Source organism: Lynx rufus, unplaced genomic scaffold (genome assembly GCF_022079265.1).
Source record: "Lynx rufus isolate CCGP_SWC_20201006 ecotype Redwood Valley unplaced genomic scaffold, mLynRuf1.p SCAF_3, whole genome shotgun sequence".
Taxonomy (NCBI): Eukaryota; Metazoa; Chordata; class Mammalia; order Carnivora; family Felidae; genus Lynx; species Lynx rufus.
In genome coordinates this window covers 195,974,120-195,999,448 of record NW_025814845.1, presented here as the reverse complement: position 1 = coordinate 195,999,448, position 25,329 = coordinate 195,974,120, and the positions used below count along the sequence as shown (strand labels likewise).

Sequence of the window (25,329 nt, the reverse complement as noted above, 5' to 3'; positions counted from 1 at the left end):
TTTATCCAAAATATGCTTGTATTTATTTCAACTTTGATATTCTTCAGGTAGTTTTTTTGTGGGTTTGTTTTATTTCGTTTTGTTTTGTTCCCCCCGAGTTTTACTTGTTATCGGTGGGAGGGTCCACCTGTTAGAAGCTCACTCTGCTTTATTCAAAATGGAATTACTCATTCGAGTTTTAATCTTTCAAGTAACTCCCCTACCTAAAATTCTTCAATAACTTTCCTTTGATTTTAGGATAAAGTTCAAATTTTTTAGTAACATATAAATACACCTGGTAGTTCTCCAACCCGTATTTGTTGAATGAAAGCTATTCCCATAACATATGAGATATGGTCATATTTAATCATAATGCCCTTATCCTTAATAATATCTTACAGGGTTGCCTGGGTGGCTTAGTTGGTTAAGTATCTGACTCTTGATTTCAGTTCAGGTCTTGATTTCTGCCCCATGTTGGGCTCCATGTTGGGTATGAGGCCTACTTAAAATCATCATCATCATCATCTTAAGATGAAAAACTTTGAACATTTGATAATATCTACATTAATTAGTTGACTATTCATGAGTTCTTCTAACTAGACAGCTATTAATAAGTCAAAGAACGTATATTTTGAATATCTACTGCTACAAAGCTCTGTCATGAAGAGTGAATGGAAAGGAAAGGATGGAGGGAGAGTGGTTTTCATCTGTGGAGTTTATAGTCGAGTTGGACAGATAAAAAAATTTTCGTATACTATAATTTTGGAAAAGCAATTATACCAGGCACCCATTAATAACAGCTAGGTCCTCTTATAAGAGAGTAAGTTGTGTGTAATATCTTAGAGAAGAAGAAAAAGAATGGGGACTATAGATCTTCTGGAAGGGAAGGTACCCGAGATGGGGCTTGAGGGAAAAAAGAGATGTCTAGGCAGAGACATAGACTCGAGGGATCCGGGCTGGAGGACAGGTTGCTTGCCTTACTCTCCTGTAAACCTCATTTAGGTAATACCTGACCCAGAGGCCCACACGCTATTCAGTAGAGCATGAAAAATAGTTTCTTCCTAATGAACATTACAAACCAAAGCTGACTTCCAGCCCTTTCGGAGCTGTATAACCTGTTTTAATCAACTTCTCTTGGTAAAAGAGCTGGATTTTACCAACTGTCCCTCCTTTGTCCTCTCTCCACTGATGTCTGGAGCCATGAGAATCTTTTTCTTAATTTTTGCTGCTCTCATTCTCCTTGCTGGCATTTTCTCAGGTAAAAGGAAATCCTAATAGATGTAAGGGTGACAATCTGTCTTTTAAGAAGAAAGCTGAGGGTTTAGAAATATGTATGACTCATTCCTGTGTTCTTAAAAGGTCCCGGGACAAACCAGTTATTGGAAATCTTTCATTTTATTTCTTATTTTTATTTTATTTGAGAGAGAGAGAGAGAGAGAGAGAGAGCGAGCAGGGGAGCGGGGCAGAGGGAGAGAGAGAGAGAATCTTTTTTTTTTCTTTTAAATATAATTTATTGTCAAGTTAGCTAGCATACAATGTATACAATGTGCTCTTGGCTTCGGGGGTAGATTCCTGTGATTTATTACTTACATACAACACCCAGTGCTCATCCCAACAAGTGCCTTCCTCAATGCCTGTCATGCATTTTCCCCTTCCCCCCTCCTCCATCCCCCCCATCAACCCTCAGTTTGTTCTCTGTATTTAAGAGTCTCTTATGGTTTGCCTCCCTCTCTGTTTGAAACTACTTTTTCCCCTTCCCTTCCCCCATGGTCTTCTGTTAAGTTTCTCAAGTTCCACATATGAGTGGAAACATATGTTATCTGTGTTTCTCAGACTGACTTATTTCACTTCGCATAATACCCTCCAGTTCCATCCACGTTGCTGCAAATGACAGGATTTCATTCTTTCTCATTGCCAAGTAGTATTCCCTTGTATATATAAACCACATCTTCTTTATCCATTCATCAGTTGATGGATATTTGGACTCTCCATGATTTGGCTACTGTTGAAAGTGCTGCTATAAACATTGGGGTACATGTACCCCTGTGCATCAGCACTCCTGTATCCTTTGGATAAATTCCTAGTAATGCTATTGCTGGGTTGTAGGGTAGTGCTATTTTTAATTTTTTGAGGAACCTCCACACTGTTTTCCAGAGCGACTGCACCAGTTTGCTTTCCCACCAACAGTGTAAGCAGGCTACATGCTAAGCATGGAGCCTGAGGCAGGGCTCGATCATATGACCCTGGGATTACGACCTGAGCTGAAATCTAGAGGCAGACGCTTAACTGACTGAACCATTCAGGCACCCCTGGAAATCTTTTCTTGAGTTTAGACAAAAAAACAATGGGACCGTACAGAGCCAGACTAACTCCAAACAGAGAAGTATCTGGTTAATTTCCCTAAAAGCTCCACCAAGGGGTTTCAGACTTCTCTTTATGTTTAGATCTTTCCTTCTTCTGTAATATTCAGCAGAGCTTTAGCATATGTCAAAGTGATTGCTCTAAAATGAGAGGAAATTTCAGAGGCAAAGTCCAAACACATTTGTTAATTTAGAGAAGTATAGCTTTTGTAACCTAAATGAAACTAAACTCAAAAGGTTCTTAGTCTATTTTTTTTATGTCTTACTAGTTGGTCCAAATCTTCTAATCTTAGATTATTTAGAATTTCTTTCTAGTTCTCACATACTGATGTGAGAAATTATATCATTTAAGCAAGTAGCATCTTGATTAGTTTGCTTTTCAATGTTTGACACCTTTGAAATAGTTTCTTTTTGCTCAGGTACGGCCAAGACTCTCCCTAAAAAATTTTTATATCTGTCTTTCTCAACTTTCTTTCTCAACTGTCTTTCTCAAAAATTTTCTCAACTGTCTTTCATTCCTCCTGTTATGAAGTCATTTCTAATGGGGACTCCCTATGTATTGTGAAACACTGTTCTTCATGGTTCCTGGATTTCTACACTTAACTATTACACAATCAGGCCTCGGTAAGCCTACCAAACCAATAGATATGAAATGTGTTCCTACCACTTAATGAGAAACTGTTTGGGCATTATATCAAAAGTAAGTAAAACGGAGATCAAAAATGTAATAGAGCATGGTCTTCACCCTTACTTTGCTTGAAGTTTATTATTTTATTATTTCTGTGTTGGTCAAAAGTAGGTTGTCCAGAATAATAAATAGGCGATTTGATAAATTTCAAATGTGTAAATAGGTGAATGGATGAGACAGGAAGATACATAAATAGCTATAGTACAAAACAGTTCTCATAAGTGCCATAAGAGATACAGATGACAAAGAGAAGCTTGGTTTTCTAACTGGAGAATCAGGAGGGGCTTCCTGGGATGTGGTATTTACATTGCACTTTTGAAAACGGGCATAAAAACATGCCCTCATGTTTCAAAGTCTCACTTAATCAAATCACTTACTTAGCTTCTGCCCCACTCTCTTTCTTCAGAGGTCAGACAATGCATCCAAGTAGAGAAACACATGTTAAGCTGTCTTCCCCATCCCCAATCATCAGGCCTCTGACTCATTAGTTAAGGGCTCCCTGTCTTCAGATTCAGCTCAGACACATTTGAATCCTAACAATAAGCACAGGATGGGCTCCAGTTGGGACCACCACCACCACCATCACAACTACACAGAATCTTAGAGCTGGAAGTGAGTTCAATGGTCAATACAAGAGGTAACAACAGACTATCATGCCAAGACATTGGAGGTTGGATCTCAGTTCCAGTCCTTATAAACTGTATGAACTCTTGTGCTTCAATTTTCTTTCTATAAATGGTAATAATAACAGGATGGTTTTAAAGATTAAGGCATTTTTCAAGGCACCTGGGTGGCTCAGTTGGTTGAGCGTCCAACTCTTGGTCTTGGCTCAGGTAATGATCTCATGGTTCTTAGGTTTAAGTCCTGTGTCAGTGCAGAGCCTGCTTGGGATTCTCTCCCTCCCTCTCTCTCAACCCCTCCCTGCTTGCTCTCTGTCCTCCCCCACCCCCAATAAATAAATAAACATTTAAAATATATTTAAAAATATAAAATATTAAGACATTTGTTATATTCGAGTAGAGGCTAACTTGTTTTAACAAAGAAACTTAAAAAGACAGTAAATGAAAGAGGATAGTTTATTTGTTTCTCATGTAAAAGTCCAAAAATAGGTAAGTTGACCAGTGTGGGTAGAAGGAAGGTTCTTCTCCATTAAGTCATATTGAGACCAGAGAGGAAGGTCAACCTTGCATCCTAAACATGGGACTGTTTTATCTGGTTCTAAAGATGCTCTAATGGAAAGGGCTGAAAAGCAAGTCAAGAGCATGGTCAAAGACATTGCACAGAACCAGCCATTGGTCCAAACTCGTCCATGTGGCCATACAGGGACACAGGGCCAGGAGCTGACTCCTTATGCTAAGTATCCACATGTCCGGCTAAAAACCAGAGGATCCATTACTCATTGTCTGAAGGGGAAAACTAACTGCTTGAGGAAAGTTTAACAATCCCTCTGTATAAACCGCTTAAACAAAGCCAGGCACGCCCTCTGTTCTCTGAGAAAGTTCACTGTTGCTATTGCTTTGATGTCAATGTTCTTATCATCATTCCTGTTCTTATGATCTGCCCTGATACGTATTCCATGTTAGTTGATTGCCCAGAACCGTGATGAATTTCAGTTGTTCTGTAACTCAGACTATTCCCAGTTCAGCATGGGACTACTGAAAAAATGTCCTCTAACTGTGAACAGAAATCTAAGGCCGTGCAATTCCTTTCCATTGGTCTGCGTCCTAACTGGACATGGCGTCAGTGTCTCTTCCGCATGGCAGTATCTCAGTTGTATGGCAGCTAATGTGTAGTCTGTTCCCCCTCTTCCAATGCTGTACTTTCCAAGAATAAGTTCCTTTTGAGAGCAACTGCAGTTCCTTCTATCACTTCTCCTGAGAACCCACACCACAAGAAATTTTTTCATTCATTCCTCTCAAAATATTTTCTCTCCTCAGCTTACTTTTTGCTCCGAAGGAAAAGCCACGGCTGAGGCCACTCTAAATTTGCCTGCCAGAGTTAAATCCATTATTCCATTGATGTTTTTTACAGTGTGGACCAGCACCATGTTTCTTTAACTTTGCACCTAAAATTGTCCACAACCGCACGACAGTGCATTTGGTCTCTCATCGGTCTGCCTACAGTGTAAACGGCACAGTCTTTACCTTTCACTGTATATCGGAGCCTATTGATTTTGGAGACATGAAAAAAGATCATTTATTGGAAAGGACTGTTTATTGGGATTAGAAAGTGTACTGTCTCCCTCCCAGGAAGAAATACTCTGCTTCTAGATACCCTAGAAATGATTGTGGCAGAGGGAAGTGAATATCAAGTAAGGACCCTGTGTGTATTGTGCAGCGAGTCTGAACTCCGATGAAGCCGTTCAGGAGGCATCTGTTTTTTCTGACCTCTAGATTTATACTTTGTGTCTGCAGGAGATTCGCTAATGGGGAATTGTGGGTGAGGCCCAGGTGATGTCATGTTGCTTTCTGGTCACGGATTCCTGGATAACTGAAGTCTTGCTTTCTTCACTTAGCTAGCGGAGGGATGCACAGAGAGCCACGTTGTCTGAAACCGGACGGTCACCGTGAAGCCGAGTGCCTTTCCTTTGAGGTTAAGATTGGGGGCTGTAGAACTGAACTGACACCACTCTGTTGAAGAAAAAGGAAGAACAAGTACAAGCCAAGCCACAGCTGCAAAAAAAAGAGAGGCAAAGATACTCTGGCTGTGAGCTCCGTGCGGCAAAGCTCTGGGTTTTCTCTCTTGCCCTCTAAAGTTTGCATTCTTTGAATGAAGCCATCAGTCCAGCTTCTGACACTGCAGGGAAATGCCCGCCCTAGGCCCTTAGCTTCCTGAGGGAAGGCACTGAGTCTTGTTCACCTTTGCACCCCCACTTGCTGGCATAGGGCCCATTCACTATTTTATTGACTGATGAAGTCAGTGAGGGAGTGAATGAACAGGTAAAACAGATAGAATGGAAAGGTGGGACCATGGTTCAGATGGGTTCTGAAGTGACAGTCCTGGCTTCAGACACATGTGTGACCCTGGCTTTTGCTGTTCAGACTCTGGGATCCGTGCTATAAGAAGAGTCAACCACCTAGTAAATAGACCACCTGCTGGACACCAATTATGGCTGCCTTCGCGGCACTGCTGACAAGTACCCCTCCGTCTCCTTCACAGGTAAGAGTTGCTAGAATGTCCTCCACACTCTGTCCAATCTGGGACATGAAGTGACCCAAAGAAACTGCCCCGTGTCAAAGTTCAGGTTGGCCAAAGATTGGGTAGCATCTTCCTTCTGGCCACTTGCCGCGAGAATTGATCCCGTCGTGGCCTATTCAAGTCCCAGGTGCCTAGAGATAATCTAATTCAACGCTCTTATTACAGATGAGGAGGTAAAGGCCCAGGAAGATCCCACAGGTACTAGCTTAGTTATAGCCATATCTAGACTTTGGCTTTTTGGTCCTGTGTTCTTAGCATGTGTACAAAATGGTGTGCCAGACGAGGACAGAAGCCTATGGCTGAAACAGCTTTTAAACCATTTTTTTTTTAACTTTTTTAAAATGTTTATTCTTGAGAGAGAGAGCACATGTGCATGCATGAGCAGAGGAGGGTCAGAGAGAGAGGGAGACACAGAATCTGAAGCAGGCTCTAGGCTCTGAGCTGTCAGCACAGAGCCTGACACGGGGCTCGAACCCACCAACTGTGAGATCATGACCTGAGCTGAAGTCGGACGCTCAACCCACTGAGCTACCCAGGTGCCCCCGCTGGAACACCTTTTAGCAGCTCAGTGAGCAGCTGGTGGAGGAAGCAGCTGAAATCAGCTGCAGAAAAATTAGACACTTTGCAAAATTCCTTCTGTGACCCTGAGATCTTTGCTTTTGGGGCTGATGGTAATGGTAAACTGAGGTTTGCCTCTGCCCTGATTTGCCAAAATTTGGAGTCCCCGCTTTCGGGCAGAGAAAGATACAGTTCACAGGCTGTTTTCATCACAGATTTACAGCACACCCTTCCAGAACAGAAGAAACAAATCCCCTCAGCTCTGCTCTGGAGAGTTTTCTTACCTATTCGATGAAGGCCTGCTTCCTGCAGAGATGCAAATAAGAGAGCAAAATAAAACACGATGTCCTGGGACAAGACAATTTGTAAAAAGCTGTAAAATAAGAAATAAAAATGTGTTTTTAAAAAAAGTGTTCTGGTGCTGCTACATACCTTTATGGTTAATGGGCTGAATTTTTTGATCTGAAAGCTACGTAAGAGACGAGCGGGCAGATAAAGCTGTCTGTTGTAATCAGAGGAACTTGCTCAGGTCCTGGGCTTTTCCCCAAAATTCTTTCCCATGGTCTCAGATAAAACTAACTGCCTTTCAGAACCTAGATGTACTTAGATCTCTTCCCCCTTTCCTTCCTTTTTTCTCCCTTTCCTTGCAAAATGAACCGTAGTGTGCATATGGTCTCCCTCTTTGCTTCTCAACTTACAGAAATGTCCTCTGCCATCTTCATGCCGCTGGGATTTCTCGTAATAAGGAGACAGTGACCTCTCAGACACGTCCTGGCCCACTGTCCTCTTAGTAAAGATTCCAGGGCCAACCCCAGTGACCCACGGCCAGCATTCATTCAATCTGGGTTCTTTCACAAACATTTCACAATGAGGTCTGTCTCCTTCATTTCTGTCTCCTCTGCCCATGAGGACCTAAGCGTTCGGCTATTTTCTTTCTCTTCCTCCCTGGCTCTCCTTTGTTCCCTCTTTGCTGGGCTTGCACGCACCCTGGTTTCATCCACCTTGTTATACGTTCTCTCTAAATAACCCCACATGCTCCCGTGGTTCAAGGTCTCACCTACTGCCACGGCACCGTCTGCTTACCAGCATTTCCGTGCTCCAAGCCCCTCTTCTGTGTTGCACTCTAGGGCAGTGTGTGGACACCCTGCACGCTGCATCTGCCAGACCCCGTGGCCAGCTGGCTTCCTGTCAGCGCATTGGCAGTAGACGGGAAATGAAGGCGAAAGGTGAAGACAGCTGCTTCCATTTCCTGCGCCAGCCACCTGCACCCCAACAGCAGCAGATGGTTGGCTCCAGGCGCCCGCTTCTTTCGGCTTTCTCAGCAGCCCGACAAGATCTCTCGAAAGGACCAGCAGCACCCAGGGTCCGTCCCCTTGGTAGTTAAGAGGACCAGTTGAGCCACGACCGGCTTGGCCGTGTACCCTGGCTCTCCACGCCCCTGTTTGGCTATGTCTCCTTCTCAGAAGTGTGAACCGTGGCTGCAGGTTGCCTCCACCCTGTTTGTCTGAGCCCCAATCACGGAGCCCTCCTTCCTCAAGTCTTAAGCCACACCCACGTGCTGCTCCCCACTTAAGAGGTCTGAGCACCAGCTCAGATGTAGGTGTCCCGTACTCACACATCCGGTCTCCAGCTGTAGGCTGCTTACCGCAGGGTTTCCAGCTCCTGCCCCTTATAACCCCTTTCCCTTCTGCTCTTCTGGGCCTGTAGTTGTTAATCTCTGTGCCTTTTCAGCCACCCACCACCTGTGTAACCAATTTCCTGCATTAAATTTCCTGTTTTAAATATCCAGCATGATTTCTGTTGTCCCGAATGGGCCTTGTCTGACAAAAATCCTACACTATATTTCAAACTCTAACATCTTGCTAAAGTTTTTTAGGGCATTGGTCTTCCCCAACTGGATTTCTGGTAGGCACCCCAAAGGAACTTGTTTTCGTTGCAATTTATCACTTTCTTCCCAAAACTGATCTTCATTCACTATTCTAGATCTTGGTAAATATTGTTACCATTTACCCAGACACTCGGGCTAAAAACAGCTTCCTCAGGAGCACTTAGGTTCCCTCACAAATCACCCAATTTACTCATTACATACATCTACATAGATTACTCACTAATATGTGCAAATGTGTTGTGACATTTCTTCACCCCTGTCTTTTCACTGACATTGTTCTCAGTTACCTAGAATTTGGGGATTGGGTTTTGCACGGGATGAGGAGTAGTTCCATGTTTCCTGCTGCATATGTGTGCATGCATGCAGACATGTGCACACGCATACCCCAGCTGTGTCATTCAACCATAAAACTAAGTGTAAGTGTCACACTTGAATTGTGAGAGCATGAAAATATTACAGCTAGAAGTGCCCTTGGAGATAATATAAGTCGATGTTTCCAGAACCACACTGATTCTAGTTACCTAGAATATTTTTGAATATTCAGAGGTCTGTCCTCACTTTAATGCTTTCATATTGGGAACTCTTAATTTTTTCTTTAATGTTGACTTACTTTTGAGAGAGAGAGAGAGAGAGGGTGAGGGACAGAGAGGGAGACACAGAATCCAAAGCAGGCTCTAGGCTCTGAGCTGTCAGCACAGAGTCCAATGCAGGGCTCGAACTCACAAACTGTGAGATCATGACCTGAGCTGAAGTCGGACGCTTAACTGACTGAGCCACCCAGGTGCCCCCGTATTGGGAACTCTTAAGCTAAGAATTTGAATTTTTAAAATCACTTTTCCCATCAAGTCTGCTATGTAGTGAAGTTTGGCAACTACAGATCATTGACCAGAGGAACATCCAAGATTCAAAGATGACCCTTGTTCTGTGTCCCACACCTCTAGTTAGAAACCAAGATGGAGCTTCAAAACTCAAATCCAGAAGCCCTGCCTTCAGGTCCAGTGGTATTTCACTGTGATGCACTTTTTGAAAAGGAGATATTGAGAGGAACTAAACAAAATCTTCACCTCCTTGCTCAACTAGGGGAACAGAAGGTCAGACTTTAATGGGAAGACGAATATATGTCCAGCACACAAACATACAACATGGCAGTTTCCGTGCCTCATGGGAGGCCTGAGGGGAGCTCAGGGTAGGATGATTGAGTATGACCTGAGTTAGTGGAGTCTGGAACAAGTTCACAGGCAAAATACCCTGTCTGTCACTATTCAGACCAATTGCTTTGTCAATCTAGCCTAAATCACTATGACTGAACTGAAGGACTTTTGTTCCATTCTATTGCCAATGTATTGGTAGCTTATGTTCCCATTTGACATTTTTTTTTCCCATTCAATAATTCCCATTTCCATCATTCTGGGTAACTGAGCATCCAAAATAACAAGGACCCTCTGTCCTCCTCTGAAGGCCATTCTGCTCTCAAGGGACACCTATGTCCATAGGTATCCTCATGGAGGTATTGAAATGTCCTCATTATCCAAACTGATCTGTCCTACTGGTCCTAGTGAGCTGCTGACTGAAATGAAGCCATTTTCCACTGTCTGTATGGACACCTTCACCCATGAGGACTACTGTCATTTTCTTATGCCATTCTCTTCTTTTTCCAACCAAGTCTCCCCACGGATCAAACAAACTTATGTAAGACCTGATAAGTTTGAGAATCTGAGTGCTTGAGAGAATCCTGCACACAGGACAAAAGCCCCACTACCTACATGCAGAGCACACCGAGAAGGGGCCCCGTGGGAAAGTGGATATCTGAGAGAACCGTGGTTGTCTCACCTCTGAATAACCTCTTCTGATTGTGTGCACCACATCCTAGGTTGTGTAAAGACCAACTTAGAAATGAAGAGCGGTCAAAGGCTTTCCCGGTGTCTAGAACCATCTGTGCCTCATCACTGAAACTGAACAGGGTCTGAGTCACAGAAAATGGGGCATTTTCCTAATCATTTTTTGTCTCCAAGCCTCCTCTGCTTGTGTTCTCCAAGAGTTAGGGATTCTAAGATAATGGCATGACAGAGCCATGATAAAGCTCTTGGATGCAGGCAAAGGGGAGTGATAGGGACCTACTTGTAAGGATAACTGAGTCTAAGAAAACTAGCTCCATACTGCTGATCGTTCGGACTCAACTCTGTCCCTAGAGCTTTATTCCACCCTTGGCTCTCCTTGTTCCCTTTCAACCCTGGTCTCTTTGAACAGAACCTGCACACGGAGATTCCAGCTGACTCCCAAACAGAGTGTGCCCTTCTACATTCAGGGTAGAAACAGGGACTAGAGATCTTAACCATCCTGCCCAGGCATGCCTTACCGCAGCCTGCGCCTACTTCCAGGTTTTGGCCAAGGAAATGACCAAAAGCATAAAAGAGAAGAGCCAGTACCTAAAACTCCTGGCCAAGTATATTCAAGGAGAAATAAGCAATATTACTACACTTGAAGTAGGATATTTATTTGTTTGTTTTGAAGAACAGGAACCTTAGGATTTGCTGAAGGGTAGGGAGTGGACACAGAGGTAACAATAGTGCCTAATTACTAAGGGCAGTAAATCCAAATGGGGGTGGGGGGAGGGGAGGATAAGGATGAAGAGGGGGCTGGTACTGGTGATGTTTATTATGTACCGGGCATTGAGAACATATGGACAAATGAGGTACAGTCTCTGTTCTCAAGGATCCTACCAGATCTTCAATGACACAACTCTGACAAATCACTTCTCTATTTTCTCCATTTATCATTTCACTCAGCAAAGTCATTGGATTTATAAAGGGCTAAGGCCAACTGTGAACACTGCAGGGAAGTGTTTTCATCAGATGAGACAAAGGAGTGTGTAAGAAACAGATCCCTTAATAGACAGGGGTGTCCCCAGTGAAATGCCACTCTGAAACCATCAAAATGGCTCATTTTGGACTTTAGGCCTCCAAACCTGTAAAAAAAGAAATACATTTCTGTTGTTTTCAGACACTAAGTTGATGGTAATTCGTGACAGCGACAATAGGGAACCAACACAACGTGGGAACAGGAGACTCAGGAGAGCACTCCTGTGGGAATCCCAGGAAGAGAATGAAGGGCTCCTTCAACGTGGCAGTGAGCAACACGCACAGCTGGCGACAACGTTGATTGGGACACCTCAGACATCTCTAGGAGACAGTTCTACAAGATGATGAGATTAATAGACATACCTGATCAGAATAAACTTTTAAAGACGAGGTTCAGGCAATGGGCAGAAAGTTTAGGATTGAATTAGAAAGGAGTGCATCTAAAATCAGATACATGAAAAATGAGAAAATAATGAGCCCTGGGGAGAATATAAAGTTGGGCAGGAAAGGAATTCCGTAGCACTTTCTGAACAGTGTGACGATCATCATAAAGTAAGCACTGACTACTGATGTGCCAGAACTCTGAGGGTGTAAGGACAGGGGCAGGGCTGTCCTTGTGTACCCTGAGAGTCAGGACTGACTGGCCCTGTGCACGGATCTCAGGTTTCCTCCGCACCTACCTCTATCTTCTCTTTTCATCTACTCCAGGGTCCTGCTCCATATTCTCACATTGGACTGGGCCTGGTGTTCCCTCTGAACCTTTTCCTAGAAACCCTCTCCACATAGCAAGCTGGGGCAATTTCCAGGCATCCTTGGTCCACTAGAACCACCACAAAGTTTTCTGAGAATATTTGGGAGCCCAGGGATCACTCTTGTCTTCCTGAAAACGATTAAGTTTCCCACTGCTGAAGTATTCTCAGAATTGTCTACTTCAGTTCAGACCCTGCGAAATGACAGTGCTAAAACTCGGGATGCAACCAGGGTTCCCATGACCTGGTGGAGTCTCTAATAAAATTTACGAGCCCCCCCCCACCCCCCACCGATTTCCCAAAGGCCCAGATAAGTCTTGTGATGAGCTGGAAGACATAGGGATTTTGTTCTTGGATGGCCAGAGTCATCAAAATGTTTTCTAAGTCTACTTGGGGGCCAAGGAACAGCTCTTGCCTTCCTGGAGAGGTTGGAGAAAGAGTTGATGCTTGCCTGAGTATCCTTAGAATTTTCTACCTCAACTCAGAGTCAGGGAACCACCACTGGGCAATCTCAGCCAGCCTGAGTCCCTGGAAATGTTTGAAGCCCCCTGATTGATTTAAGTTTTTGAATCAGTTTGATGGGGGGGTTCATGGGGTCTGGAGCTGACAGCCAAAAAAGAATTCTTGAAGACATCTTTGGTGCAAAAAGGTGATTTTATTAAACATGGGGACAAGACTCATGGGCAGGAAGAGCCGCATGGGGTTGTGATGGGTAACCCATTATACATCCTCAGGTTGGGAGGGGGTCAGGGATAGAGTAAGTCTGTAAGGCATTTTGGAAGCAAAGTTTCCAGGGCCTTGAGGGGCTAGCTGGTTCTAGGGAAATGTCACTTACTACCATTTAATAAAACCTCACTCATGAGACCCTCCAGATGTCTACGGGGGGGGGGGGGGCAGTAAGCTTGGAGTCTGATTGCCAGCATATATCTTGGAGCAGTTGAGATAAAGGAAGTAGACTTACAGGATCTTTGAGATTGGGATAATGTTAAGCTAAGCTTCTCTTTTGCCCCAGCAAAGTGCCATCATCAAGGCAGCTGAGCCCCTAGAGGGAGGTCACTCTGCCAGTTTCAAGGACTTGTCAATGGGCTGTAGGCAGTAAGGGAATTAAATTTTTCATTTGCCTTAGTTTCCCACATTACCATGGCAAACACTCAAACCCTTTCCTTTTGTTCTTGGGTAGCTGGGAATGTCCCAGGAATATTACACAGATCCTGCCTGGGGTGGGGGTGGGGGGTGCTAGCTTGTGCTTTGCCCCTCAGCCTGCCTCATGCTCCCTCATTATTTGCTCCAGAAAAAGGCTGGTGCAGCGCTGGAAGGCACAGGCTGGTGACTGCCCCCCTACTCCAGAAACTTCAGCATTTTCTAGGTCCTCCCAAAAGCAGTGTAAGGTTCCCATGCTGGCCTTTGTCACCCTCTGCTGGTCGGTTGACAGAGGCTCACATTCCAACAGCCCAGAGTCTTGATATGCAAATAAAGTTACCTGGACCTCCAGGGGTCTGATGGAAGAGGTGATAGTGATGAGGTTTTGGGGGGTGATGGGAGGGTGTTTGTGGGGTTCAGAGCTGATGGCAATGAAAGAATTCATGAAGAAGCCTTTGGTGCAAAATGTGATTTTATTAAAGCACAGAGACAGGCCCCATGGGCAGAAAGAGCCGCCCTGGGGTCATGAAGAGTGGCTCCTTAGGTACTATGAAGTTGGGAAGTTAAAGTCAAAAGGAGGCCTTCAGTGAGACTTTGATGTGCTAACGAGAACTCCTAGGATAACAGAGGCCTTGCTAGTATCCAGCTAAGGTTGTCTTCTCTCTAGTAAGGCATTAACATCAGGCCAGTAGGGTGTTCCTGGAGAAATGTTCTACTCTTTATTTGTCTCAAGTATTTGTCAGTGGGCTGCGGGTTATGAGGAAATTTAATTTTACCTGCCATTTCCTTCTTGCCTTTGTTCCCCATATCGCTATGGAGGGGTGATGTTGTAATTTACCAAGACATTTGTAAACTGGTGGACACTCAGGTCGTGTATGACTGTGATCTCTCTCAGTTAGCCACTTGTTTTCTTTCCTTCCCTTTGTCCTTGAGCAGCCAGGAGTGCCTGAGGAATGTCACACACAACCCACCTGGGGTAGGGGGGGTGGCTAACTTTTGCTCCCCCCTCAGCTTGCCTGATGGTCCGTCATCATCTCCGCCCTGAACAATTTTGACCCTTAAATCTTTAAGGTTGCTGAAGGTGGAAGGTCTCATCTTCTGTAGCTTCTTCTTGCTGACTAGGGCTGTAGAGTTGTCCCTACCTACGGGTCAATACTGATCAGCCGGGGAACATATAGGGGCGTTACAAAAAGTGGAGGCAGCTGAATCCAACATGGACAACATACATGATCCTCCTTGAATAGAAAGGATCGTCCGTTGGCTTGAAGTTATCGTAGTGATATAGTCTTTGCACCAGGCAGAGAGACATGGGAGAAAACAGCAAAGCATAATTAGCATAACTAGAAAGAAGCCCTAATAAAAGTCTTTGGTAGTTGACAAAAGCCTCCACTCAAGAGTTTAACCAATCACTAAAAGAAAGAGAGGGATTGTTTAAAGCACCAATTTGAGTATTCATGTCGGTTAGAAATCCAGAAATACTTTCACGGTAATCTGGAATGTATGCACAGCATTGTTTTTATGAGAGCACAAATGCCACCTTGTGCAGCAGCCAAAACATCTAATGCCATTCTATTTTGTAGAACTGTTTTGCGCATCTGTGCGACTTCAGTGTTGAGTAAGGAGATGCTATTTTGTGAGTCACTGAGTGCCCTTATGATGTATTTGTTAAGGGCTTTCACATGCCAAATGACACTTTTTAACCCCACGGATGGAGCAAAAATGGATGCCAAACGATCATACCATTGGAAAACAGATCGTGTCTATGTTTGTTTTACATTTGGGAAGTTAGCTGGGGCAGTGATTGTTTTAATAATGCACCCATGAATCCAGGCAAATCCTAAGGGGCAATGACCTACCTATCCCGGAGAAAGCCAGGGCCATAGGTTAGTTTCACATATCCAGTGGGTTCCATTTGGGGCTAGCCATCTGATTCCAGGTTGCTTTATTCAATCAGTAGCAAGCCAGTCGGTAGCCTGAAGTATGCCCGTTTGGGAGCACATTTCTATAGCTACCCTGGATATTGTATCATATGTATGTCCGGGTATCGTATGTATGACTTCTTTGTTTCCAGCATAAAATTGCCTTTTTGACTGAGCCGACCAATGGTGGGTGTGAACCATAAATATGCATCCCCAATTTGATACATCCCATCCTCAGTACAGTGATAAGTAGGGTTTTGTAACTTAGGCACTCACTGGCAGGTATTAACTTGTGGATTTGTAAAATCAGTTCTTATGTTAACAGTTTGAGGGTATGAAAAAGTCCAGTTATGTCCTGGTAAATGCCAAGTCTTATTGATCATGGGCCAAGAAGAAACCTTTTGATGAGTGATAGACTTATCCCCAAACATGTTAATATAATGTTATATATTATTTTTGACATATAAGTACCTAGAGGTTGCCAATCAGTATCTTGTAAAGGTGAAACGCATCAGGATAATTCAGATGTGCTTGAGATGGGCAAAACCGCACATCTCCAGCAAGCTGTCTGATTTTATAGTTTGGCATAATGCTGTGTCCATTATAGAAAGGAATTGTTAGTATAAATTGGAGGAAGGAGAATGAAAAAGAAAGGTACCACCATCATAAGAGAAGTGTGACACTCACAAGAATGAGAAGGCACATTTGTCTGCTCGTTGATTTTTTTGTGAAGGGGGTACAGGTTTTATTTTAGACATAGGAACCCATGAAGAGCGCCCCTCTATCTTTACCGCAATGGGAGTATTTAATACGACCCGGTAGGGGCCCTTCCATTTTGGAGTTAGTTCCCTTCTGTATTAGAATGTCACTCTTTTAAATAAACAAAGTCTTTGGGTTTTTATGGAGTGGGTTTCTAGGAACTGTCAGTTCAGGTTTAGGGAGGATATGGTTTGCATATTTAGAGATTTATGAATTAACCTAGCCTCAAGTGAATGATTTAATAAAGCACTATAGTCTTTATCTATTGATAGGTCTACAGTGAGAAAAGTCTTTTTATATACAATTGTTGGGGGAATCCATCCCCTTTCCAGTTGTTTAAAATTTTTTTTCAACATTTTTATTTATTTTTGGGACAGAGAGAGACAGAGCATGAACGGGGGAGGGGCAGAGAGAGAGGGAGACACAGAATCGGAAACAGGCTCCAGGCTCCGAGCCATCAGCCCAGAGCCCGATGCGGGGCTCGAACTCACGGACCGCGAGATCGTGACCTGGCTGAAGTCGGACGCTTAACCGACTGCGCCACCCAGGCGCCCCTCCAGTTGTTTAAGTAATATACCCATGGGGTCCTGTTACTATCCCCACAGAATAACCTGCAAGAAGATTGTCTATACCTATGCTATTTGTGACAATTTTTCTGAAGTTTACCTCAAGTTGTCTAGTTTAGGCAAACAACATTTAAAGACAATCGGAACTAGAATTTAACATCCATAAAGATGCAATTATTGAGGCAGTCTTTTTCTACCTAAGAACCCTCATCTCCAGAGATAACCAAATTAAGGCTAATTCGCTTGTTAAACAAGTTCAGTTTAATAAATTTGGCCTAATTATTTACGTAAGTTCAGCAAGAACAGCGATTGGCCATATAGATATTCTAAAATTTGCTTTGCTGGAACTTTTTATAAGGCATCTCTAGACTGAACTATTAGAGGTTCTCCAGGACAGAAGCCAAGCCAAGCAGTTGCCATGAGGCATGCCCGCAATGCCTCTTGATTTGGGCGAATTCCTCTTTTCAAGGTCCCCAAGATATGCTGAGGTTCCTGCACTTGCCAGGAATTGACATTCTTTACTCAGCCGGTAAGGCTGCTGGGAACTCTGTAAGCAAGCTATCAGGCCAACATTTCTGAGGGGCTATATGGCTCCATGTTTCCTAAGGTCAGTATCAGTTCTTTAGAGCTCTATAGTCATATCTGAGTCTATGCATGTAGCTTTGAAACATGACATTTACCAAGTCAAAGCCTTGGTAAAATAACTAGTATTTCTAATGGTGTCCTGTTACAAGAGGAACAGATTCTTATTGAACTTATGCAAATAAGTATGATTGCCATGGAAGAAAGAACACTCATTGGGTTTGTGGATTTCAGAGGGTTCAGGTAGAGAGAAAAGTTAGATGCTTTAGTTTGTTGACAAATGAATACTTTATCCTATTTTTGTATACCATGGGTATCTTAAGAGAAAGTTTCCTTAATCCAGAAGAGCAAACATTAGAGAACTAGCAATACTTCAAAACAAGAGCTGCAAAACTAAGACCATCTTCTTCAGTTCGTTTAGTCCCATGTGACTAATTCTTGTTCAGTTTCAACGCAACTGTTTACTTCTGGAAATTCTCACCCATTTTAGTTTTAGTATTTTAAAGATGTTAAATACCTGTCTTTGTCCTAAAAGGCCTCTTTATAAATCTTGAAGGTGATTTTGTAAGAGCATCAGAATAATTATAAATGACAAAATCTCAGAAATGGAGATGGTTAACAATCTGATGAGAGTTCATTATGTTGCAATTGATAAGGAAATTCGGTTATTTCGGTGACACATAACACTTCAATAATCAGAATATCAAGTGAAGACCTTGTTACCAAAGCATATTAAAACTTCAGGAATTGCGGGGCGCCTGGGTGGCGCAGCCGGTTAAGCGTCCGACTTCAGCCAGGTCACGATCTCGCGGTCCGTGAGTTCGAGCCCCGCGTCAGGCTCTGGGCTGATGGCTCAGAGCCTGGAGCCTGTTTCCGATTCTGTGTCTCCCTCTCTCTCTGCCCCTCCCCCGTTCATGCTCTGTCTCTCTCTGTCCCAAAAATAAATAAACGTTGAAAAAAAAAAAAAAATTTAAAAAAAAAAAAAAAACTTCAGGAATTGCATTTAAATCTGAGCAGTTACAGCATTTGCCCAAGCAATACCAGTATTTGTTTGACAGTGTTTCCAGAGTAACTTAGCATACCAAAAGAGGCCTAATTGGTCAAAGACTTCATTTACATTGTGAATCCTGGGAAATTTGTTAAACCTTAGAAAGTTATAAAACACATCCTAAAAAGGATCATAGATCATTACACATCTTAAAACTTTAAATTATTTATTTAACCAAGATGGAAAAAAAAAATCTCAAAAGCAAATATGTAGGGTTATACAGTTGTTAGCAAAACTTAGTTCCTTTACCATTGAGGAAATTTAACTAAGCAATAAAAGACCTGATAAAAAGGAAACATAAAGCTTTGGTGTTCCTGGCAGACAAAAAAGAAAAAAAAACTTTGTTTCCATTATTCGTACCAAGAGCAGATCAACAGTCCAAGAAAACTTTGTATTTTGAACAGAGAGAAAAGCAGATCTTACACCAGTGTACTTTTAAAACCCATTCATTGCAACCTTTGTCCATCCTGACCACACATACCACTCCTTTCCAAAGATTTTCAGTCATGAACCTTCTACAACTTTCTTTTGCCTTCAGATTCTGTCCCAAGCTATTTTTCTTCAAACAACCAGTCTGATTTAGGACAAAATTACTTTCTTTTACCTTCAACAAAAATGTACTTCCATTCCTTATATCTTTCTTACACATCTCCTACTTTTTTACATACAGAGCTGTTTCCCTTATTTCCATCAGTCTTAGCTACATTTAGCAGAATTTTAACTCTTAGACACCTGAGTCTCCAGTGAAAGCATAGTAGTAACCAATTGTGAACTGTTACTAGAATTCTTTAGATGGCTAATTTATGAATCATTTAAGCACACAGCATGTTTACTACCAGACCCAAATAGTCCTACTTTCTTGTCAGTAAGTCAAAAGCACAAACCTACGTTCAGTAATTAATGTTTTAGCATTCCATTCTGTTTGGAAAAGACCCACATGTCCAATGAATTTAATCCTAATTTATCAACCAAACAAAACTTTAAAGTTTCAGGTTACCAAAGACTTTGAAAGCTATCTTAACAATTACCCATGAAAAGTTTGAGACAGACAAAATTAACCATTATTTTAATGTTTATTTATTTTTGAGACACAGAGAGATAGAGCATGAGTGGGGGAGGGGCAGAGAGAGAGGGAGACACAGAATCTGAAGCAGGCTCCAGGCTCTGAGCTGTCAGCACAGAGCCTGACACGGGGCTCAAACCCACGAACCGTGAGATCATGACCTAAGCCGAAGTCAGACGCTTAACTGACTGAGCGACCGAGACACTCCAACCATTACTTTAAGTCATCTTTTTGCTAAAAAATTGGAACAGAGATAACATGAGCTTATTTGACCTTCAGGAAACCTAGGTAGAATAACAGTTTCATATTTAATGCTCATAACTCTAAAGACAGGTCTATCTTAATTAAACCAACAAACTTAAATTAGTTCAAATACAGAATATGTTTCCCTTGGGTCCACTTAAGACAAATTTTCCCCATTGTCAATTTTTTTACCTGGAACATTGGTGGGGAAATAGGAAGTAGGCAGTCCAAGGGGGTGCTCTTTGCTCCCTTACCGTGAGAGTGGGAGGATGAACTGATGGTGCCTGATGGTAGGTACCTCAGCCCATTTGCCCTGTTTCCTGCAGAAGAGATCTAACTGCTAGATCCTGCTAAGGCCATGCAGTGTTACAGAAGATCCGACCTTTCCTAAATTTTGCAGTCAAAATTTTTCCAGTAGGTTAAAAGGCATCCCAAGGGAGAGTCCTTGGGGATCAAAGAGAAGCTCCCATGCTCCTCCCATGTTTCCATTACCTCAAAGATCCCCCCCTGAATCCTGAGTGGTGTCCCACACGCAGGATATGACAGAGGTTCCTGACATGTCAAAGCGACCCAAGGCATACCTCAAACAAAATCGCTAATATCACCAACCAGCCAACTAAGGGTCTGTGATGGAGGGATGCTAACGTGTCCCCACTTCCCCACTGCACCTTGGCTATAAATGGATGCCAGCATATGGACCAAATTTGCCTTGCTGAGAAGGCCAAGAAACCCCTGTTTTTAACCCATGAAAAATACTGGAAAAGTTTTACAAGGGGCAATTACCCGACTATGTAATTTAAGTAGCTAGTAGAGGACATTGACCGAAACAATAAAGATAGAAATCTATCGTGATTTAAGCGACAGTCCAGCACATATAGCCTTTACAGCCAACGTCCTAGGAAACTATCCTCACTTGGGTTTTAATTCCTGTCTTCCACACACACAGCATGAAGATGCCCATGAGTTTCTAATGTTCACTCTGGATGCTATGAAGCAAGCGTGTTTGCGTGAGGACAAGGCTTCAGAGCCTCAGGCTCAGGACGCCACCCTCATCCGGCAAACCTTTGGGGGGTACTGGAGGTCTCAAATCCAGTGTCTCCACTGCCAGGGTGTCTCCAGCACTTTGGACCCTTACCTGGACATTAGCCTGGACATCAGGGCAGCTCAGAGTGTGAGCCAAGCTTTGCAACACTTGGTGAAGCCCGAACAGTTGGATGGTGAAAATGCCTATCGCTGTAGTACTTGTCTCGACAAGGTACCTGCTTCCAAGACGTTGACTTTGCACACTTGCTCCAAGGTCCTGATGCTGGTATTGAAACGATTCTGCCATGTCACGGGCAGCAAACTGGCTAAGGAAGTGCAATATCCTGAGCGCCTTGACATGCGACGCTACGTGTCTGGGCAGAACGGGGGGTCGCTGACTTATGTGCTCTATGCCGTGCTGGTGCACGCGGGCTGGAATTGTCACAGCGGACATTACTTCTGTTACATCAAAGCTGGGAACGGCCAGTGGTACAAGATGGATGATGCGAAGGTGACCGCCAGTGACGCGACGTCTGCCCTGAGCCAACACGCCTATGTCCTCTTTTACGTCCAGAAGAGTGAATCGGAAAGAGACCGTGCGAGTGAGCCAGGTGCTGGGGAATCCACATCCCTCCAGGCTGACCACGCAGGCACGGCTGCGGCCCAAGGGGGGCCTGAAACCGACCCCAACATCGAGGTGCCACAATTGGAGGATCACGGGGAAGAGACACCACTGCCAGCAATCACGTTAGACCAGTGGAGATTCCTCCAAGAAAGCCACCGTCCCAAGTCTGAACTCAACCTCAGGAAACTAGAATTTGCTCTTCCCCCCGACGCAGTCCTAATTCACCAGTCCAAATACAGAGACGAGATGGGAAAGGATCACCGTGAACCAAACATCCACCGGCTCAACAGTTCAGCCAGGGACATCCCACCTCAGAGGGCAACGGCCATTAACCAAGTCCCTTGTCTCACCGGCAGAGCCAGAGCTACCAAGAGGAAGAACAAGAAGGGACAGAGGTCTCAGGAAGCAGTCCAGGGATCCCACTACAGGCTTTGAGATACATGCCTGCCCACGTGCACACTCACTACTCACTCACTCACTCACTCACTCACAGTCCCTTGTAGGCCACGTTTTGTGTGTTGTAGGTGGGTGTGATCGGGACATGCGGAGGGACCATGAATCTGGCTGTATTCGTGGGGTATGGCGTTCCAGTTGACCTGGAGAATCCTGAGCTTTAAGGCTGGCTGGCTGCAATGATGTTACTGGAGAGGTGTGGATTATGCTGGGTGTTTGGAAGGCTTCTCCCCTCCGTCAGCACCGAGGATCATCGGGCACTCTCAGAGCCTGAAAGGGTCAGAGGAAGTGGCCAATGAGGCATGAAGGTGGAAACAAGGCAGAGCACCGGGAGTCCTTGTGAAAATGCCTGGGACTCACGGTCCCATCATCCCATTCCCTACTCTCTGTGTATTGGTAAAGGACATGTGCCCAAACATGTGCGTGTGGGGACTCTCGGTGATATCCAAACATGCGCCGGCAGGGGAAGGAGTTTGAAACAATCTCAGTGCTTCCACACGGAGGAGTGGCAAATGACCAGGAAACTGGAAGAACTCTAGCTCTACGTGGGAGCAGACAGCCTTTTCAGGAATGTCTTGTGTCGGAAGGAGAGGAGCAGAAGGAAACACTAATTCATAACTGTGCAAAGTGTTTCCTTGTATACATAATATATTTTGTAAAGTCTCCACATGTTCATGTGAACGTTGGCTAATTGCCTGGCAATGGCAAGGAGCAACTAAATGCTTATGTCTCTGGAGACGGGTGGGTGGAGCCTTCCTGGCCCATGTTCATTAGATGAGGTTCCCTGAACAATCCCCCTCCCATGAGGCTGCAGAGCAAATGGGGGAAAGGAACCTTCTTCCACCTCTTCTTGCTGAGCCACCAAGCAGCTCTACCTTGTTCCGCACAGTTGACCACCATCCCCCCATTGGACAATCTCCTCCACAAGGGCGGAGGATTGCATTGCATCAGGGATTTCTGCTCAGTTGCATTGCAGTCTTGGTCCTCGGTTGTACACCTCAGAAAATCAGTCTCACGTGGACACCGAGGCAACAATGTGGTATTTCAGGTCAGGGTATGGATGGATGCTCTCAGTCACACCTGTATTTCTTAGGAGCGAGACTCACTAAATACACCGTTGAATGGGAGTTAGTGCATGATCCTTCAATTCCCCCTAGGGGAGGGGGGCCATATAGGAGATCTCTGGTCGTTTGCCAATGGCACTGACAGGGTAAAGCCTGTTGTTGCTGTTGTTGTTGGTGGTGGTGGTGGTGTTGTTTCCAGTCTGCATTAAACATACACATCACACGTAGTGGGAACTCATGTCAGTATGTGAATTTTGTACAGGAAATCATATTGAATTCTGGGTGTTCAAATATCATAGCCGATAGAGGAAAAATACTTTTTCTTAATCTACTTTTAAAATTTATTGGTCTGTTGTTTTCATGTTTTAAACATGAAGTAAAATGTTTAAATAAACAGAGAGGGACACACACACAGAACAGAGACAGAGTGTGAGCATGGGAGGGGGTGAGAGTGAGAGACACAGAACCCAAAGCAGCTCCAGGCTCTGAGCTGTCAGCACAGAGCCCAACGTGGAGCTCAACCCCACGAACCATGAGATCCTGACCTGAGCTGAGGTTGGACACTCAACCGACTGAGGCACCCAGTCCCCCCTCCATTTTCCAAATTTAAATCAAATTGAGTTAACAGTGAGTGTAGTCTTGGTTTCAGGGGTGGAATGTAGGGCTTCGTCCCTTACATGAAACACCCGCTGCTAACCCCCACAGGGGCCCTCCATAACGCCCTTGCAAATGGAGCCCACCCACTCCTCCCCTCTAGCAACCCTCACTTTCTTCTCTACACTGAAGGGTTCTCCTGGGGCACGTGGGTGTCTCAGCCAGTTAGGACTCTGATTCAGTCAGCTCATGATCTCAGGGTTTGAGAGTTCAAGCCCTGTGTTCGGTGCTGTGATGACAGCTCAGAGCCTGGAGCCTGCTCTGGATTCTGTGTCTCCCCCTCTCTCTGCCACTCCCCTGGTCATGCTCTGTATCTCTCTCTCTCTTCCTCTCCCTCTCTCTCTCTCTCTCTCTCTCTCTCTCTCTTTCAAATACACAAAAAACAATTTTTTTTGAAGAGTCTCCTATGGCTTGCCTCCCTCTGTGATTTTATCTTATTTTATTTATTCTTCCCTTGCCCTATGTTCTTCTGTTTTGTTTTTTATTCCACATACAAGTGATTACATGGCACTTTCTCACTGAAAGAGCTCAACAGGGCTAACTGGATGTTAGATCTCAAAAGACATTAACACGTGAAATCTATTTTTCCTGTGGATTTGATTCTAAATTGGGCAGAATCATGGGTAGAATGCAAACAGTGTATGTGCATCTGAGCCACGAAGGGAAGCCACAGAAAATAACCATGCTAGGTCATCCTGTAGAAATTTTGGGATCCAACTTTCTCTTCCTGGATTAAAATCTGTATATCACACATGCAACCACACACACACACATACACACACACACACACACACACACAGGCACACACGGACAATATTTGATCTGGATCTCAAGACGGCCTCCATAAGCATCCAGTCAGCTCCCCAGATGCCTATGACCAGCTCTTCCTGGGTGGCCGTGTGTCACGTGTTCCACCCACACATGATGAAGTCCACACCCCTGGCTCTGCAATCCGTGGGGGAGGTCACAAGAGGGAGTCTTGCCACACTGCTCTCTGTCCAGCAGGGGGCGCCGCTGGCCAGCACGGGCATTGCCTAGACTCCCAGGAGGACCTGGCATTGGGCACTTGCTCAGGCTGGCAGGTCGGAGTCTCCATGCCTTGCACTGCAGCCTGAGCATTTCGTGGGGGCATAAAGGCGGCCATGAACATTTACAGAAGGTCTGGTGGGTCTAGTATTCCCTCATTGTGACTCTTAATTTTGGCCGTGCTGGACCCTGGACTCTGAGCTAAAATAGAGAACCCTGCGCTGCTCAGGCCACTGGTGATGATATATTTCCAGACATTCCAGGAACTTTTCTTTCAAAATATAAATCCAGTTAAGTCAAGATGTTAAATTTTTTTAAATGTTGACAATTAGCAAATGAGATTGCATATGGGAAAACCAGTAGGTGGCCTCACGTGGGGTGATGTTGGAGCAATTCTGGCAATAGGAACAGTGTTATTTGGTCTTGACAAATCCTGCCACCTAAACTGGATTTCTCAAGGAAATCTTAATTCACAGATTTCACCCTACAATTCATAAGGGTATTAATGAGGCTCCAAAGAAGGCAGTATGACCGTGTTTTCACCTGTTCATGTGAGAGCACAGGCGTCCTTAAAAGTATGCCTGAAAATGGCGAACACTTCATCTTTCATTAGTTTAAATTGAAATCATGTATTTCCTACACAGTAGATCCTGGACATGGCTCTAATCCATAGGTGAAACAAAATATTCTGAAGGAGAAAGCAAAAATGGGTAAAAGAATAAGCTATATTCTATGTTCACAATGAAGATAATCTGTCAAAGAGTCCAGGCTACAAAGATGATGAGAAACATGAACTTAAAATATATGTAGAATATACTTAGAAAACTAAACATTTATGGATGTCACCCACCTGCATCTCAAAGGCATTTGAATTTATACATCACGC

At 44.1% G+C, this 25,329-nt stretch overlaps 2 protein-coding genes across 2 annotated transcripts; both read left to right on the top strand.

Annotated features, from left to right (window-relative positions):
• Nucleotides 1-1,167: 1,167 nt before the first annotated feature.
• Nucleotides 1,168-5,664, top strand: LOC124521268 (beta-defensin 107A-like). Its single transcript, XM_047092361.1, has 2 exons — nucleotides 1,168-1,237; nucleotides 5,543-5,664. The coding sequence occupies exons 1-2, from the start codon at nucleotides 1,168-1,170 to the stop codon at nucleotides 5,662-5,664; spliced, it is 192 nt and encodes a 63-aa protein (XP_046948317.1).
• A 471-nt stretch (nucleotides 5,665-6,135) lies between these two features.
• Nucleotides 6,136-21,681, top strand: LOC124521267 (ubiquitin carboxyl-terminal hydrolase 17-like protein 13). The gene is made up of 4 exons (XM_047092360.1): nucleotides 6,136-6,163; nucleotides 6,391-6,423; nucleotides 7,911-8,068; nucleotides 20,545-21,681. The coding sequence occupies exons 1-4, from the start codon at nucleotides 6,136-6,138 to the stop codon at nucleotides 21,679-21,681; spliced, it is 1,356 nt and encodes a 451-aa protein (XP_046948316.1).
• Nucleotides 21,682-25,329: the final 3,648 nt, after the last annotated feature.